The sequence below is a fragment of the Chinchilla lanigera genome, unplaced genomic scaffold (assembly GCF_000276665.1).
Source record: "Chinchilla lanigera isolate Chin_1 unplaced genomic scaffold, ChiLan1.0 scaffold00014, whole genome shotgun sequence".
Classification (NCBI taxonomy): Eukaryota; Metazoa; Chordata; class Mammalia; order Rodentia; family Chinchillidae; genus Chinchilla; species Chinchilla lanigera.
In genome coordinates this window covers 5,291,799-5,306,605 of record NW_004955415.1, presented here as the reverse complement: position 1 = coordinate 5,306,605, position 14,807 = coordinate 5,291,799, and the positions used below count along the sequence as shown (strand labels likewise).

Sequence of the window (14,807 nt, the reverse complement as noted above, 5' to 3'; positions counted from 1 at the left end):
AATATTGAGATGAAAAAGCCAACTGTAAAAAAGGTGTCCTTTTCTTTAAGTTTAAAAGTCTGTAAAACAATTCCTTGCAATGATTATGAGCACATGAATATATAACAAGAGCACAGAATTACTGAATTCATGAAAGTGATTAACTTTGGTAAAAGAGGAATGAGATTTGAATGAGCTACCCAGGGTACCTTCATTGTATCTGTAATGGTTTTTTCACCAAAAAGTAAGACAAAGAAGTAAACAAATTCTTAAAGCCAAGATGATATAAAGCAGAAATCTGTTAAAGTAGGTGGTGGATTTATTATTCCAATTTTCTGTATTACCACTATGTTCAAAATGCTTCATGGTATCTTTAAAATATAAAAGTGATGCATTGCTCATTACTATCAGGATTCTCCTTAATTTCTTATTATACTAATGACTATATTTATCAAACCAGTTGAAAAGAAAGTTAGGAACACAAGTGATCAATGTAGACAAATGTATCTTTCCCACATATTTTATTTAAGAATTTCTGCCAATGCCTTCAAGAAGGTATTAAAGAGAAGATAGAAGTTCTAGGAGCTTTTTGGCCAATGAACTCTGAGAGCACTTTCTTTGTGACCTGAAGTGACATTCACCAAACAATAGCAAGAAGCTCAAAGGGAAGTCAGAGGTGAGTGCCACTGACTGAAAACCCACCCTCTCACCAAGTGCAAGTGGGCGATTCTCCAAGCAAATGGGAAGTACCACAAGGAACACATGCCACAGGAAGAGTCCACAAGCGAGAAGGCAGCACGCCTGGGTGGGTAGAGCCATTTCATCACTGCCGTACCACAGCAAGCTGGGCAGGCAGCTGTCCCAGGCTCCAGGCTTCCGTGAGCCTTCCGGTGTCCTGCCTCCCTCTAGTGAGAATGGTCAGTTTGATCCTCACTCTTAACTCCCACTGAAGTAGACACAATGCCAGAAGCAGCCAAAGAAGCATGATGGCATAGGCTCTCTCTCCAATGGAGTCATGAATAAGGAAGAAAGGAAGTGGGTGTGGTCTGTTTCAACTACCCAAAAACTGCCTTCAATTACTGTGCCAAGTCTGTGAGATGAATTATCTCATTTAATCCTCACAAAAGTTCCACGTGCCAGGGACTGTCACCCCATCCACTATACAGCCATGAAAACAGAGACTCAGAATATACGAGACTTGCCCAAGATCACAGAACTATTAAATCACTCCAAGAGGTGACTCAGACTTGTCCCATTTCTCTGGAATACACAGGAGGAGCCAGAATGGGGAAGTCAATTTCACGTGGCCTCAGAACCCTGACATCTCTATCAGCTTCCTTGAAAAAGGACCTGACGCACGTGAGATATGACATGAAAAGCCTCCACAGAAATAAACGGTAGGCAACTCTTTATGAAAAAGTGGCTCCAGACAGCCAACCAATTGCCAATGGCAAAAAGTAGGTGAAAGAATAGAATAATTAGACCACATCATCTTCAATATTGGTTCCTTTGCTTTGCACTGCAGAACTATGTTCTGCATGCAGCTCTGTCACACTAGGGTCAGGTGACAGGAGCAGAGTTCCCTAAAGCAGCCCCACCGGTAGTTTACAACCCCAGGTTTAACAGAGACCAAATGGAGCTCTGAGAAAGAATGTGACATGCGAGGGTCAGAAAAACAGAGAAACAAGGCTTAACATTCATTTTGCTTAATTAACTGTGTGCCAGGCTTTTTCAAGTGTTTCACATGTACACTTAACCTCACCACAATCCTATTAGGAAAGCATAATTATTTCTTAAAATCTACAGAGGAGGAAACAAAAGCACAGAGAAGTTAAGTAAATGACTCAAGGCAAGTAAAAGGACCAGGATCAAACCCAGATATTTTGGCCCCAGGGACCAGGCAATTAACCTTGATGACACCAGAGGTAGACTGAGTCGGATTCAGAAATCAAGTCCTTGGCTTCCAGACCAGTGGTCCTGCACCCTGCTCCATGCTATGCGTACTCCCAGGAAGTACAAATACAATAGGATTTAGAGGAAGGGTCTGAAAAGCATGTAAATCCCAGAAACTGAGAGAAGAAGCAGCTAAGATATTTTTCATAACATTTTGTACCAAAGTTGTTGCTTGGGGGTTGTTTCTTTATAGTTTAGGTCCAGGAATGGGGAGGCACTCCTTGTGTGGGTGCCTAGGTGCCCAGGCTGAGACTTCCGGCCTGCCCCAGGGTCACTGTAAGGACTGCAAGTGCATTCTCCAAGCCCAGGTCAAGACACTGCAGGGCAAAGCCATCTGCCAGACAGTAAAAGCCCTTGGGGGGATGGGGTACTCCTCAGCTGGCTCTCAGGAAGACATAGGATCCCAACAAGGACGTCAGGTGACTCCATGGAGGATTACTCTATCTCCCAGATAAGTCCTGCTCTAATCCACTCCCGCATTCCCCCAAAGCCACCACTCACTCTGATAAATGTCCCACAAGAGACCACAAGGCCCCATCTTGGTTTTGCTCTGAAAAGAAGCATTGGGTTTAGATCAGGGTGGCCAGTCAGCCTCATCTGCTTGAGACTGTTTAGGCTGACTGCTTCCCAAGAAATCCCCCAGTCCCAGGCAAACCAGGATAGCTGGCCACCCTGCATCCAGTCTCAGACGATTTGACTCAGAGCAACAACTCCCCATGACTTCAACTTGACACGCCGAAAACCACTATAAAAGGTAGGAGGCAGGAAACTGGCTATTTTTCTTCAGCAGCTGTAACACTGACAAAAATAAAATTGAATGACTAAGGCCAGATTTATGACCACCCATAGGTTGCAGAGGAACTCACTGCTGAAACCCTTTTCCTGTTCTAGGGAATCTTGGGAGAAAAGGAAGGAAGGGCTTAGTCACACCCTAGCAGCAGCAGCCAAGGCCGCCTCACTCCCCCTTGGCAGAGCAAGCTCAAAGCCTTTTTTTTTCAGAGGTAGACCTCTCCCAGCCAGACTGTGCTCCCTTTTTATAAAACCAGGACAACACATCCAACTTAGGGTGGGAAGAGAGGCCATCATAAAGCACAGCCATCTCCCCATCTTTGGAAGGGCCCCTTCCTCAGCCCAGTAGCTCCCTGAGCCTTTACTGAACAAATCAGGTTAGGCAACCCACAGGCCAGAGCCCTGCAGGAAACTCACCTGGGCCCCGGGACAGACTCCGCTCCCCAGGGATGCAGAAGCAGCCACCCATGTGTGCACCATCCTCCCCAGGCCAAGGCCCCTGGGAACAGCGGCCAAAAGAGCTTGGGGAGGCTCCCAGCGGCGTCCCTCCTCCCACCTCCTCTCTGGCACACGAGGGACCAAGGCCACTCAATGCACAATGCAGCCTTTGATATCCGGGCTGCAGAGGGAGAGTGGGAGGGGCTGCCCAGCCTGCAGGCTTGATAGTCCTGCACTGTCAGGCCCCAGCCTGGGGAGCAGAGCTCCTCCCTGCCGCTTTGCAGACTGCTTTATGCCTGTCAGGCTATGGCACATTCCTTGCATTCTGGGTTTGAGATACATAGTTTGGTTTTTGTGGGGGCTGTCAGGGCAGAGGAGGAGGGCAGAGAGCATCCCAGAAATCACGGTTGCTGGTCTTGTTCCCTGACTGACTTGGCCCAGATGTGGATTCCCCTGCCAGCACTTGGAAAGTCATCTCCACCCATCCCTTCCTAGCAAACACCTCCCTCGGCTATCATGCAAGGGTGCAGCATCCCTCAGCACTGGTGAGCACACAGTCCCCCGACTACTGGCTCCCAAAGGCCTTGGTGGTTTGGAATCCAGGAAATCACCTGATGTAGCCCAATACTGTACAGGTGAGGGGCTGAAGGACCAAATATATTTACAGCTACAGGTTTGTATGAAAACTGGTCCCACAAGACTAACCTCTTTTCTGTTTCAGATGGGCAATGAAGCAAACAGTGCAGTTGACACAGTGTGGCTGAGTTTCAGAAAATCTTCAATGAGATCACTCACAGGATATAGGAAAAAATACAGCCAAATCACTACGATTCACAGAGGCATGTCCGATCTAACAGCCAAGCTCAAGGATCCCTGTTCACTCAGCGTTCCCTCCGGGCGCAGCGTAAAGGTCAGTGGAGAGCAGCGCAGGCACAAGGTGAGGGTCAGAGGAGGAGGAGGCAGGGTGCTGACGGGCTTGGGTTGCAGGCTGTCTGGAGGCAGAGCTCAGGTCAGTCTCACAGAACATTAAGAAAGGCAGGGGCCTGGTCAGGTTATACTCTGGGGGGAGCACTGGGTGACAGTGAGAAGGATGGGCTCAGAGTCAGACTCACCGGAAGAATCAGCAGTGTCTGCAGCTCACTTTGGAGCAGCCTTAGGGCTGGGTCTCCTGTGTATCTTATAGCTCAGTGACACAAGCTCCTGCCTGGCAAGTGTAAGGTCCTGAGTTTGATTCTGAGTACCAAAAAAAAAAAAAAAAAAAAAAAAAAGTTTTTGGTTTTTTTTTTTCTGATTCTGAGTACCAAAAAAAAAACAGTTCTGATGCTGACTGATCCCAAACTGTAGGCTTGGAGTGTTTAGCATAAATCAGGCACTCCTTATACATTACTTTATGTAAATCCCATAATGGCTCCATCGGGTAGGCAATAACATCTCTTTGTGGTGAGGAAATGGGTGAAAGTGTAACTTGTCCTACTCCTCCATTTATGAATGTCAGGTTCAGGGATCCCCCACAAACATTTATCAATGTCAAGTTCACAACCCCTTGCTCCCCACCTTATGAACATGAGGCTCAAGGACACACACATACACACACACATGCATGCACACACATGCACACATGTATAAATGCCAGGTTCAACACTTGAGGATGTCTAGTTGATTCTGCAGCCCAGGAATGTCACCCTTCTCACAGACCGGCTCCTTCCCATGACTAACAGCTACACATAGAAAGACTGGGTGGTCTGTTACCAAGGCCCTGGAGCTGGTGACTGCTTGTAGAAAGCCCCAGGGGAAAGGTCTGAGTTGGGAAGGATAGAAGTGGGATTGGTCTCACTCACCATGGTGTGACAGTGTCACATTTACTCTGAGCGCATCTATTTATAGCGTCCCATGGCCTTTCCTTACCAAAGCAAATTGAATTAGCATGGGCCCCAGGTGAAAGTACATGTGCCCTTAGAACCATCCCAAAACTAAGAAATATATGCAAAGAGAAATCATGGTCTAACTCACATATGCAAATAGATACTCAGCCTCATCATTTCTCCTTGATATGTCTGCACACCACTCATCTATTGGGGCAGCGACAGTCAGAAACTATAAACACGTAAGGCCAGCCATTGGAAAGATCCCGCAAGCTAGCTGTCATAGAGGATGTCATGCATGAGCCATGGATTGAGGCACACACTTTGGCGAGTCTGAAGCAAATAGTCCATTACTGATGAAATCACTGCTTCCCTTGAGATGCAAGGAACTAATGCAGTTCCGCTCCTAAGTAGCTGAGGCTGATTTATTTAAGTAAAGAAATTTCCAGTCGGAGATAACAGTGGGAACAAACGTCCTACAGCAGGAACTCGGTTGGCATGTTAAGGGAGGGCAGTGAGACAGGGAAGCACATGAAGATGAGGTCAGAGAAAGCAGCCACAGGTCAAATTGTGACTCTCCACGCTAGGCAGTGGCAGTGAGCCACGGCTCCAGGTCAGCCATAGAACCATGAGATTAAAAACCAATACACTATGATACACTGTGTTGTTAAAGTGGGTTGTGCAGCAGATTAGGTGTATTAAATGCATTGCAACTTAGGGTGTTTTCTTCCTTTTCTTTTCTTTAATGGTTCTTGGCTTTAAGCTTAGAGCCTTGTGTATGTTGGGCAAATGCTACACCACTGAGCCACATCACCAGCTCACTTCTGATACTTTCATATCACAATGGATTTGCTCCATCCTAAGTGCCTGGACAGCAACATCTAGACAAACAACTGGGCACCATGTCCTGGGGAAGTTGACACATAAAATTAACCATCACAAAGGATGTGTTCATATACAGAATGTATGAAAGTAAAAATCCAATGAAAGAAATTTTGTCACCTGAACAATTGGAATGATAAATCTGCTATTTTATTGAAATGTTGAACACTGAGAGGAAAAAGCCTTGTCTGTTGAAACTAAGAGTTTAGTTTTCTACCTGGGACATTTCAGAGACTCAGTACATGTGAGTGAATATAGACCAAGGAGTCTGGAGTTCAGAGGTGAATACTTCAGACGCATCAATTTGTGGACAGTTTTCAAAGTCACAGGATTAGATGGGATTGTGTAAGAGAGGACCAGAGGGAGAGACCAGAGAGGATATATCAAGACTGAACCATGTGAACACACTAATCTTTACGAGAACAGGAGAAGGGGAAAACCAACAAAAGAAACAGCAGTGGCTGGTGGGAGGATGTGAATCCAGAGAACATGGTGTCTCAGAAGTCAAATGAAGGAAGTAGCTCAAAGAGCAGGAAGTAATCAGCTGTGTCAGCCAGTGCTGCTGGTAAGGAAGTTGCAGGTAGAGAACTCACCGCTGGAGGTCTCCGCCAGGCAGCACACAGAGAAGAGTGGCCAGGCAGGCTCAGAGTGTGCACTAGAAGAAAAGGGGGTCCAACCGGGTTTTATCTCACCATTGTCACCTTCACGGCTGAATATTTTGTTTCCTTAACATTTGGAGGTGCTTAAATTTTGGGACTCAGATGTCCCCAAAAATGAGAAGCTGATGGAAGTGAGTAAAGCTGGCCAGCTCCAGGGCTGGGGCCACAACAGGGACAGGTGTCCCTGTGGTGCCTGAGGGACACTGACACTTGGGGGAAGCCCCTGCTAAGCCCAGGTAATGAGGGACACCATACACAATGGCTAGTCTGTCCTGTGAACCAAAAGTCCAGCCTATAGGTAAAGTTTCCCAGCTTTGAAATGCTCACAAACTAATTTTTTAAAATGATTCACGGCTCTGTATGGCTGTTATGGCAGAGCAGACAATATACCTGCAGACCAAAGCAGATCTAAGAGTTGTAGCTTTGCCACTTCAGATGTAAAATTGGTTTTTTCTTGGAAAATGGAAAGAACTGAGAAGATCCTATTGTGGGTTGAAATACATGTATATTTTATATGTATATATAATGAGAAAAAGAGTCCCTGTAGCCAATGCACCAGCAAATCGTGCCTGTTCAGCCTGCTAAACATTCTGTCAATCTTGCTAATTCTTTCTGCCTTGATTTGAAGCGTGTCTTTCTCCAATTAATGTCTAGTTTTGTCTGCCCCGTGGAGGTCAAGTGCTACTAATTACAGGCCATATTGCTTTTTGCTCACTGCCGTATTCCCAAAAGTAGATGCATATCTAAGTTCCCACCCCAAACTAGTACCTCAGAATATCATTTTTCGGAAGTTGGTTGCTGTGGATGCCTCTGTTTCAGATGACAGCACCCTGGAACAGGGTGACACAAAGATACATAGGTGACTGAGGAGCAGGTTAGCACTTCTCAAAGGGAAAACAAGGAAGTGGCATTGGGGGAGGGGCCTGAAGGATAGAATTTTGCAGGGAAGAAGAGGGGGAGGGGATCCAGACTGAGGTGAAGCATTCACCTCATGCTAGGACTGGCAGTGGCAGAGTGTAGGGAAGGATCATCTTTTCATTTGGAAAAGCTGTGGGGCTGATTTTAAAGGGAGCCAGTGGATGAGATATGACCAGAATATGAACACCAAAATTTCCAGCTTATTCATATTTTTGTCTGCTTATTCATTAAACATTGTTGTTTGCTTTAAAGACTGTTTTGCTGTGGACATTAATAATACTAACAAATATTTACAAGCTTTTATGGTGTGTTCACCTGAGAAGCTGTTGTGCAGTCTTCCCCTCATCTACATAAAGATAAGAAAACTAAGGGTGATTTGCCCACCGACTCAGCCACCAGGGTAGAGCAGAGTCAGGCTGGGCACCCAGCAATGTGACCTCAGGGCCTTTGTCCTCACCACGCTGCCTTACTCCTCTGGCAGAAAACCCCGACCAAGGGCTGGGGATTTAGCTCAGCGGCAAAGCGCCTGCCTTGCAAGCGCAAGGTCGTGAGTTCGGTTCCCGGTACCGGAGAAAAACCAAAAAAAAAAAGAAAACCCCGACCAGGCAGCTGGAGAGTGAGGGCCAGTGCCAGCAGTGATGCAGGTTCCTGAGCCACGGCCCCGGGGTGGGCCAGGCTTCCCTCTGCGGGGACAGGACCCAAACCCTCTCTGGGTCCCCGAGGAGCCAGAGGCAGCAGCTCCAGCAGGGAAGCAGGGCTGCTGGCAAGGCAGAGCACACCCAGCTGCTGGCTCTGACCTCACCAAGACCGACCCTCTGCGCTCTCCAGAACATCAGTCCCCGTCCTTGGCTCCCATGGAGAGCTGAGCCCGGGGTCAGAGACAGGTGATCGAAGCCCCGCCCTGGAAGGTTAGCATTGATAGTGTCCGCAAACAGTGGCCAGCCCACCTCTCCATCCCTCCTTCTCCCCCCAATCCCATTTTACAGATAGGGAAACTGAGACCCATAAGCCACATCATTTCTTCAACACTTCCAGGCAGCTCTTGTGGCAAAGCCCTGCCTGTACTAGAGCTCAAACCTCAGGACTCTCGGGCCAGCGTGTGTCCACACATCAGGCTGATGCAGATCAGTTTCTGTCTTAGGATCAGCTTCCCCAGTGAGCAGGCTGGGGTAGGAGGGTGTGTGTGTGTGTTTGCTGAGTTCATGACCCAGGCCCAGGACTGACACTCCCTACCCCTCCCAGGCAAAGGAATTTCTTCTCAGCTCAGAGGATCTTTCAGAGAAACTGAAGTTCCAGGCATCTTGACCTAGCAAATGGAGAAGGCCCATCCAGCCCATGAGTCCACCTCAGTGTCCTGCGGGAGGGCTGCTCACACCTGGGCACCAGAGGCACCGCTGGACATAGTGAGAGAGGCAAGGCAGGGAGATCCCTTCAGTGGGAAGAGCTTACTCAGTTACACAGAAATAGGTCATCACAGGCACAGAAAAGGTCTTAATATATATTGTTAGAGAGCACATAAAGAAACCCGCAATACTGTGCATACACTAGGACTCTATTAATGTAAAAGTCACACATAAAACTAAAACAGCCATGGGCCCCTGTGCGCCCGTGTGCACAGATTTACTTATGTCGTCCTAACTTGTACTGCGTGCACCTTGCCTCTCATAGTGTTCAAGGGTAAGGTGGGGTAAAGGGAAGAAATAGACACTACTTATTATTTTATGATCCTCTGTGTAGGGAACATTTTCCAACCAGACTGGTTTGTGATGGTGTCATTATAAATACAAAAATATTTGAAGGCAGAGGAAATGGAAGACGAAGAGAGGTTGAAATTCATAGGTAAGCATGGTGGGCAAGGGTGCATGCACTTGAAAGGGAGGTCTGAGCTTTCCCAGGCTGTCACACTCTGGATCTGACTCAAAGGATGGTCCCTTGTGTCAAGCATCACAGAGGGATGATACTAGTTTCCAGGACCAAGCACAATTTCCATGGCATCTTGGAAGGAAGAAGCACAATGAAGAAACAGTCTGCAATTAGGCATGTTTCAGGCACCACCGGTCTTTCCATGTCTGTAGTATCTGATGGCTTTCTAGAGTCCTTCCTGGAGCTGATCACCACAGTGTTTTAGCACAAGGATTATGAAAGTAGCTGCGCCATCTCCCATGAATGTGGCTACCCTCCAGATATGACCTTCACTCTCCTCTCCCAGATCAAGTGCCTCCATGTGACAGTGCTATGGTTGCAGTGCAATCTGAATGTCCCCTGAAGGTCCACGTGTAACATTTTGATCCCCAGGTAGAAGTAAGAGGAGGCACTCTTGTAGCAGAAAATGCCCCCTCAGCCAGTATACTTCAGTTTCTTAGTCACTCAGGTGATAGTTCCTGTTCCAGTTCCAGTTGCTCCTGTCTCTTAGAAGCAGACGGTAACTGTGTTGTACAGCTGGTCACTATGATGCACACTGTATAAACCAATCGCCCACTGACAAGCCATTCTGCCTCTGTACTTCCTGTGTGCTTATCCCATTTAAGCCTTAGACCACCAGAGATCAGGGCCTGATATTCTGGGAATGATCCCAATCAGTGCCCCTTGATGTAAAATAAATCTGCCTCCAAATCCTGAGTGTTGTTTCAGTGTTTCCACTTGCTGTTGCATCTGGTGCATCGGCTGGGAAGACTAACTGTGCTGATGTCTTTGGTCACTAGTCATGACCCTCATATACAGAGCAAAGACCTCACCAGGCTCAGAAAGGAAGCCATGCCCTGGAGATTTCTCAAGTCCCCTCAGAGGTCTGGAGGAGAATTTCGGGCTTCCCGCTCAAGGGGCTCACATCAGACCCCAAAGCGGTGAGGACACAATCTGTCTGTCTCTCTGTCCATCCACCTGCCTGCTTGCCTGCATGATTCCAGTAAAACCCCCAGGGGCACCCCAGTTAGTCTGTCTGTCAGTCCTGCTCAGTTTGAGTAAAAGAAAATCTTGATCAACTCTTGTTAGTTTAGGCCATCCCCAAGGGAAGTGGGGCTGGAAAGTTTAACCTCTGAGTGCCTGCTGAATGAATGTGTCAGTAAATGGAACAGATGGCATAAGCAATAGGCTGCTCTGTCTATGCACCAAGACTGGGAAGCACTGGTCACAGTAGCTGATTGGTCCCCCACCTGCAGCTCTATGGTGATCAACATATGGCATAATGGAGGCTTCGCACCCTCCTTAGTTAAATCACACCTAAGTCTCCATGAGAGCATGACCAGGCAGGCATCTGAATGGTCGCTTTCTGAGGGGCGCCCACCCTTTGTCTATTGTACCATTGTTCAAGGTACAACATACACCATAGGAAGATAGACTGGGAACTAGTTAGTTAAAACCCACAGTCCCTGACTGCATGAAAATGGGCTTTTATGGAGTTAAAAATGAAACCAAACCACTCCCTGCATCTCAAAGAAAAAAAAAAGGAAAAAGAGGCCCATTCTTCCTGAGAATTCTGCCTTGGCACCCTTGTCAGCTGCCACAGTTGCTGCTAACACCTATAACTTCACTCCCCACTCCCAGCTCTTCTAGTTCAGCCAATTAAACAATCTCCTGCTAGCTATTGCCTGCATTTGGCCACAGAAGCCCTCCCTCCAGAGCCTTCTGCTTACATCCCTATCATGGTCAGATGGCATCATCTAATTTTCACCCGAACTGACTGTCAACAATTCCTTGTGAGTTCCACATTTTGACTCAGGAAAAATTGGACTGTGAGCCCTGATGAATGAGTTACTATGACTTTTCCCAAAGGTCACCCTGCTTAGAAACCTAAAATCAGTTGAACACGTCTCAAAGCCATTAAAAGGGAGGCAAAAAAACCATCAACCACTGTTACCCAGAAGCCTGATTTAAAAAAAAAAAAAACAGCACATGATGTCTGTAAAAAATCTAATCTGATAGATGATCATACCAGCTGGCTATGAGTTATAAGGACTATGGACACTAAAAAAATAAATCCCATTCAGATTGAAAAAATAAGAACTCTCAAAAGCTTCAACCTATTCAGATGACAACCCTTCCACTGGTCTGATGGGCTCAAAGTAGGCCAGACTGGGCTCCTTTCTTTAGCTAGGCCACTGGAAGCCCATAGTACCATCAGTGGGACAATGAGGATTCTTGCCTCTCCCCTTCTGCCAGACACAAAATTGCAGCCTGGAAGGACATTTCCTGTGTAAGCCAGTCCCCATACCACTTCTGGGAAGAAACTTTCTTTTCAAGTTAGAAACGATCATCTCCTTTGCACCAAGCCAGTCAGCCTCTCCCTCATTTAACCCTGAACTTCCAACTTTGACTGTTTCCCAAGAGGAAAGTGATGCCAACATTGGCCTGAGACCGATAACAGCAGTTCTGAAGTTCTGAAAACACTCCTCCCGCAGGTATGAACTAAGGACTTGCCTCCCGGGATAACCATCAACCATGCCACCTCACCACAACCCACCCCCCATTGCTGTCAGATGTTATGGGAAACACAAACAGGCATCCAGCCATACATCAGCCTGACAGACTCTTAATCACCTTGGACAAGATCTCCATGCCATCAACAATGCAGCCATCACCTTGCATTCTGCTGTTCCCAACCCATTCACCTGTTTTGGACTGTTCTAGATTTAGAAGATGCCTTCCTCTGCTTTCAAGTTGCTCCCATAAGCCCTTTCAACTGGGAAGATCCTCAGATAAAAGGCCAGCTCACTTGGACTCAGTTTCCACAACGGGTTAAAACTCTCCCACTATTTTCAGGGAGGCTCTAACAACAGGTTTGCTTCTGTCCCTCCATCATGATCCCCTGAGAAAAAAATAATAGACTTTCAAACTGCTAAAATACAGTTCTACTTGTAAAGCCAGTTCAAGATCTCCAAGCTGCCAATACCGCCAAGATTTGCCCTCCATATACAATGCCTCAGTCTATTGCCACCCACAGCCTGCTGGTACACCTGCCTAGATCTAAAGAAGCCTTCTTCTGCCTTTTATTGGCTCCCATCACCCAGCCCTTCTTTACAACTGACTTATATTCAACCTCCCAAAGGTTCAACACGTTGTTCCTAGATACATATTAACTACCTGCTGTAGTTTGGGGATTTGCAAGGGGAACAGTACAATACAGAACACTTAATTACAAGATTATTTTGTAATAGTCACCCAAGGAGTCATATATTAAAAAAGTATAGGAAAGCTGTCTACACACTAAAGACCAAAGAATCCAGTTGAAGGCCTGGATCTCACAGTAATGTCCTGTATGAGTCCAGTTGAAGACCTAGAGCCCATAACAATGCTCCTTATGAGTCCATCTGGAGGCCAAGAGCCCATGACAATGCCTCATGCAGGCCTGTTTCACTGATCTGTGCTGGGAAGGCCCAAAGGTCAGTGATGGGAGCTAGAAATTCTGTGTTGGGGGGATGAAGGATCCAGACTAGCAGGCTGAGGGATCTGAACTGGAGCCAGGAAGAAATGCTCAAAGTAAGAACCAGAGCTCCCCTAAAAGGTAACACAGCCATCCTCAGCAACAGTGAGGTCCCAAACTCCTCTAATGATGAGGAAAGCTGAGTTCCCATCAGGAAAGCCAATGCAACAAGCTTCTGCAGGAGACTGAGCAGGGCACCATCTTCCCCTTCAGAGCCAGGAAGCAATGCTCAAAGTGAAAACCAGAGTTCCCCCAAAGTGAACCATAGCCATTCTTGTAACAACAAGGTCCTGAGCTCCTCTGACAATGAGAACAGCTGAGTTTATCAGGAAAGCCAGCATGACAAGGCCCTTCAAAAGAACTAACAGCAGCCCCGGGAAAACCAACAGCTTCCAACAGCTTGTTTTCTTCTTCTCCAGTTCTGTCTCTTAAGTTTTCTGGCAACAATCCTCAGGTGGGCCTCTCACACCCAGCACTGTACTAGTTCAGTTCAGCCGGGTGTCACAAGTGGACCACCAGTTGTCAATCCACCACACTATACATACAAATTTTAGATCTGCTGAAAACTTTACCTGGACAACTCCTCCCAGCTCTGTCTCACTCTGAAGAGACAATGTACTCAAAGCCCTGCTCTGGTCCCTCGGGGTGCTGACCAGCCCGCCTACTGCTAAAGCTTGAGGACATAGTTCACAGGATTGTGCCATACCTACTCCCTTTGATTTTTGTGTCTTTTCAAGCTGCTTACTCCAGTCCTTGCTTCCCTGCCCCCCTGCTAGCTATTGTTTTTGTTCACTGACCTGGCTTCTGCTTACCTCAGTCCTTGCTTCTCTGCCCCCTGCTGGTTGTGGTTTTTTGCCTTAAACTCTATGGATGGTTGCCCCAAAAGAACAGAACAATCAAACACTTGACCAAGATTTAATGAGACACATTAGACACTCTCCTAGATCAAACTCACTCCCTCACTACCTTGCCAGGATAATGTTACAGGACAGACACACCTAAATTAGGTCTCTTCCTAAGAACAGTTTAGGAAAAAACTGCGTAATAAGACAATATTTGGGCCCATCCTGGGATCACTGACAACTCTAATGTTATTACTTCTAGTTGGGCCTTTTCTCAGAAGATCACATGTAATATGCCCAGCAAAGATTTGCCGGGGAAACTAAAAGAGAAGAAAATGCAGCAGAAAACCCCCCCAGCCAGTATACTTCAGTTTGTTAGTTGCCCAGGTAATAGTTCCTTTTCCAGTTCCAGCTGCTCCTGTCTCTTAGAAACGGCTGGCCACTGTGATGCATAGCCGGTCACTATGATGCACACTGTGTAAACCAATCCACAATTAACAAGCCATTCTGCCTCTGTCCTTTCTGCTTACTTATCCCATATAAGCCCTAGACCACGAGAGATCTGGGCCTGATATTCTGGGAGTGATCCTGATCAGTGCCCATTGACCATAAAATAAATCTGCCTCCAAATTCTAGGTATCATTTCAGTGTTTCTGCCTGCCGTTGCACTCCGGACCTTTACAATATGGAGCCTACCGGGGGTTCTTAGGTCACTGGGGATGAGCCCTCAAAGGGAATTGTGGAACCTCGATCTGCTCCTTCTTTCCCTCTGCCTCCTAGCTCAAGGTGTTGCCCAGTCCACCAAGTGCACCCAACGATACCAGCTCTGCTCTAGGACGCCTGGGCTGGGACCTGTCTTTCTGCAAAGCCAACCTGTCCTTCATGGCCCCTCCCAACCACAACTTTCTCGCCTATCACTGCCTGGCGCCGAGACTCGAGACCCACGGGGGGAAACAGGCGCTCAAGCAGCCCTTTGGGGTCCCAGCACCCCAGGGTCCCTTCCATCCCCCATCACCCCAGGACCCAGCCAGCAGCCCGGCGGGGCGGGGCCTCGGACCCGCGCCCG

At 47.3% G+C, this 14,807-nt stretch overlaps 1 protein-coding gene across 9 annotated transcripts in view; it reads right to left on the bottom strand.

Annotated features, from left to right (window-relative positions):
* Sh3tc2 (SH3 domain and tetratricopeptide repeats 2) overlaps positions 1-14,807 on the bottom strand; it is a 68,406-nt gene that overhangs the window by 48,275 nt on the left and 5,324 nt on the right. For 6 of the 9 annotated variants that reach the window (XR_001233271.1, XM_005380627.1, XM_005380628.1 and 3 more), the window contains exon 1: positions 3,139-3,295. The exons of 1 other annotated variant lie outside the window; for it this stretch is intronic. Coding sequence is in view for 4 of the 8 variants with exons in the window: in XM_005380627.1 (XP_005380684.1) it covers positions 3,139-3,190 (52 nt within the window). In the remaining 4 variants the exon portion in view is untranslated. Of the gene's footprint in view, positions 1-3,138; positions 3,296-3,864; positions 3,921-4,271; positions 4,387-14,807 lie in introns of those variants that run through there. 2 more of the 9 variants (XM_005380631.1, XM_005380630.1) reach the window with 2 other exon arrangements.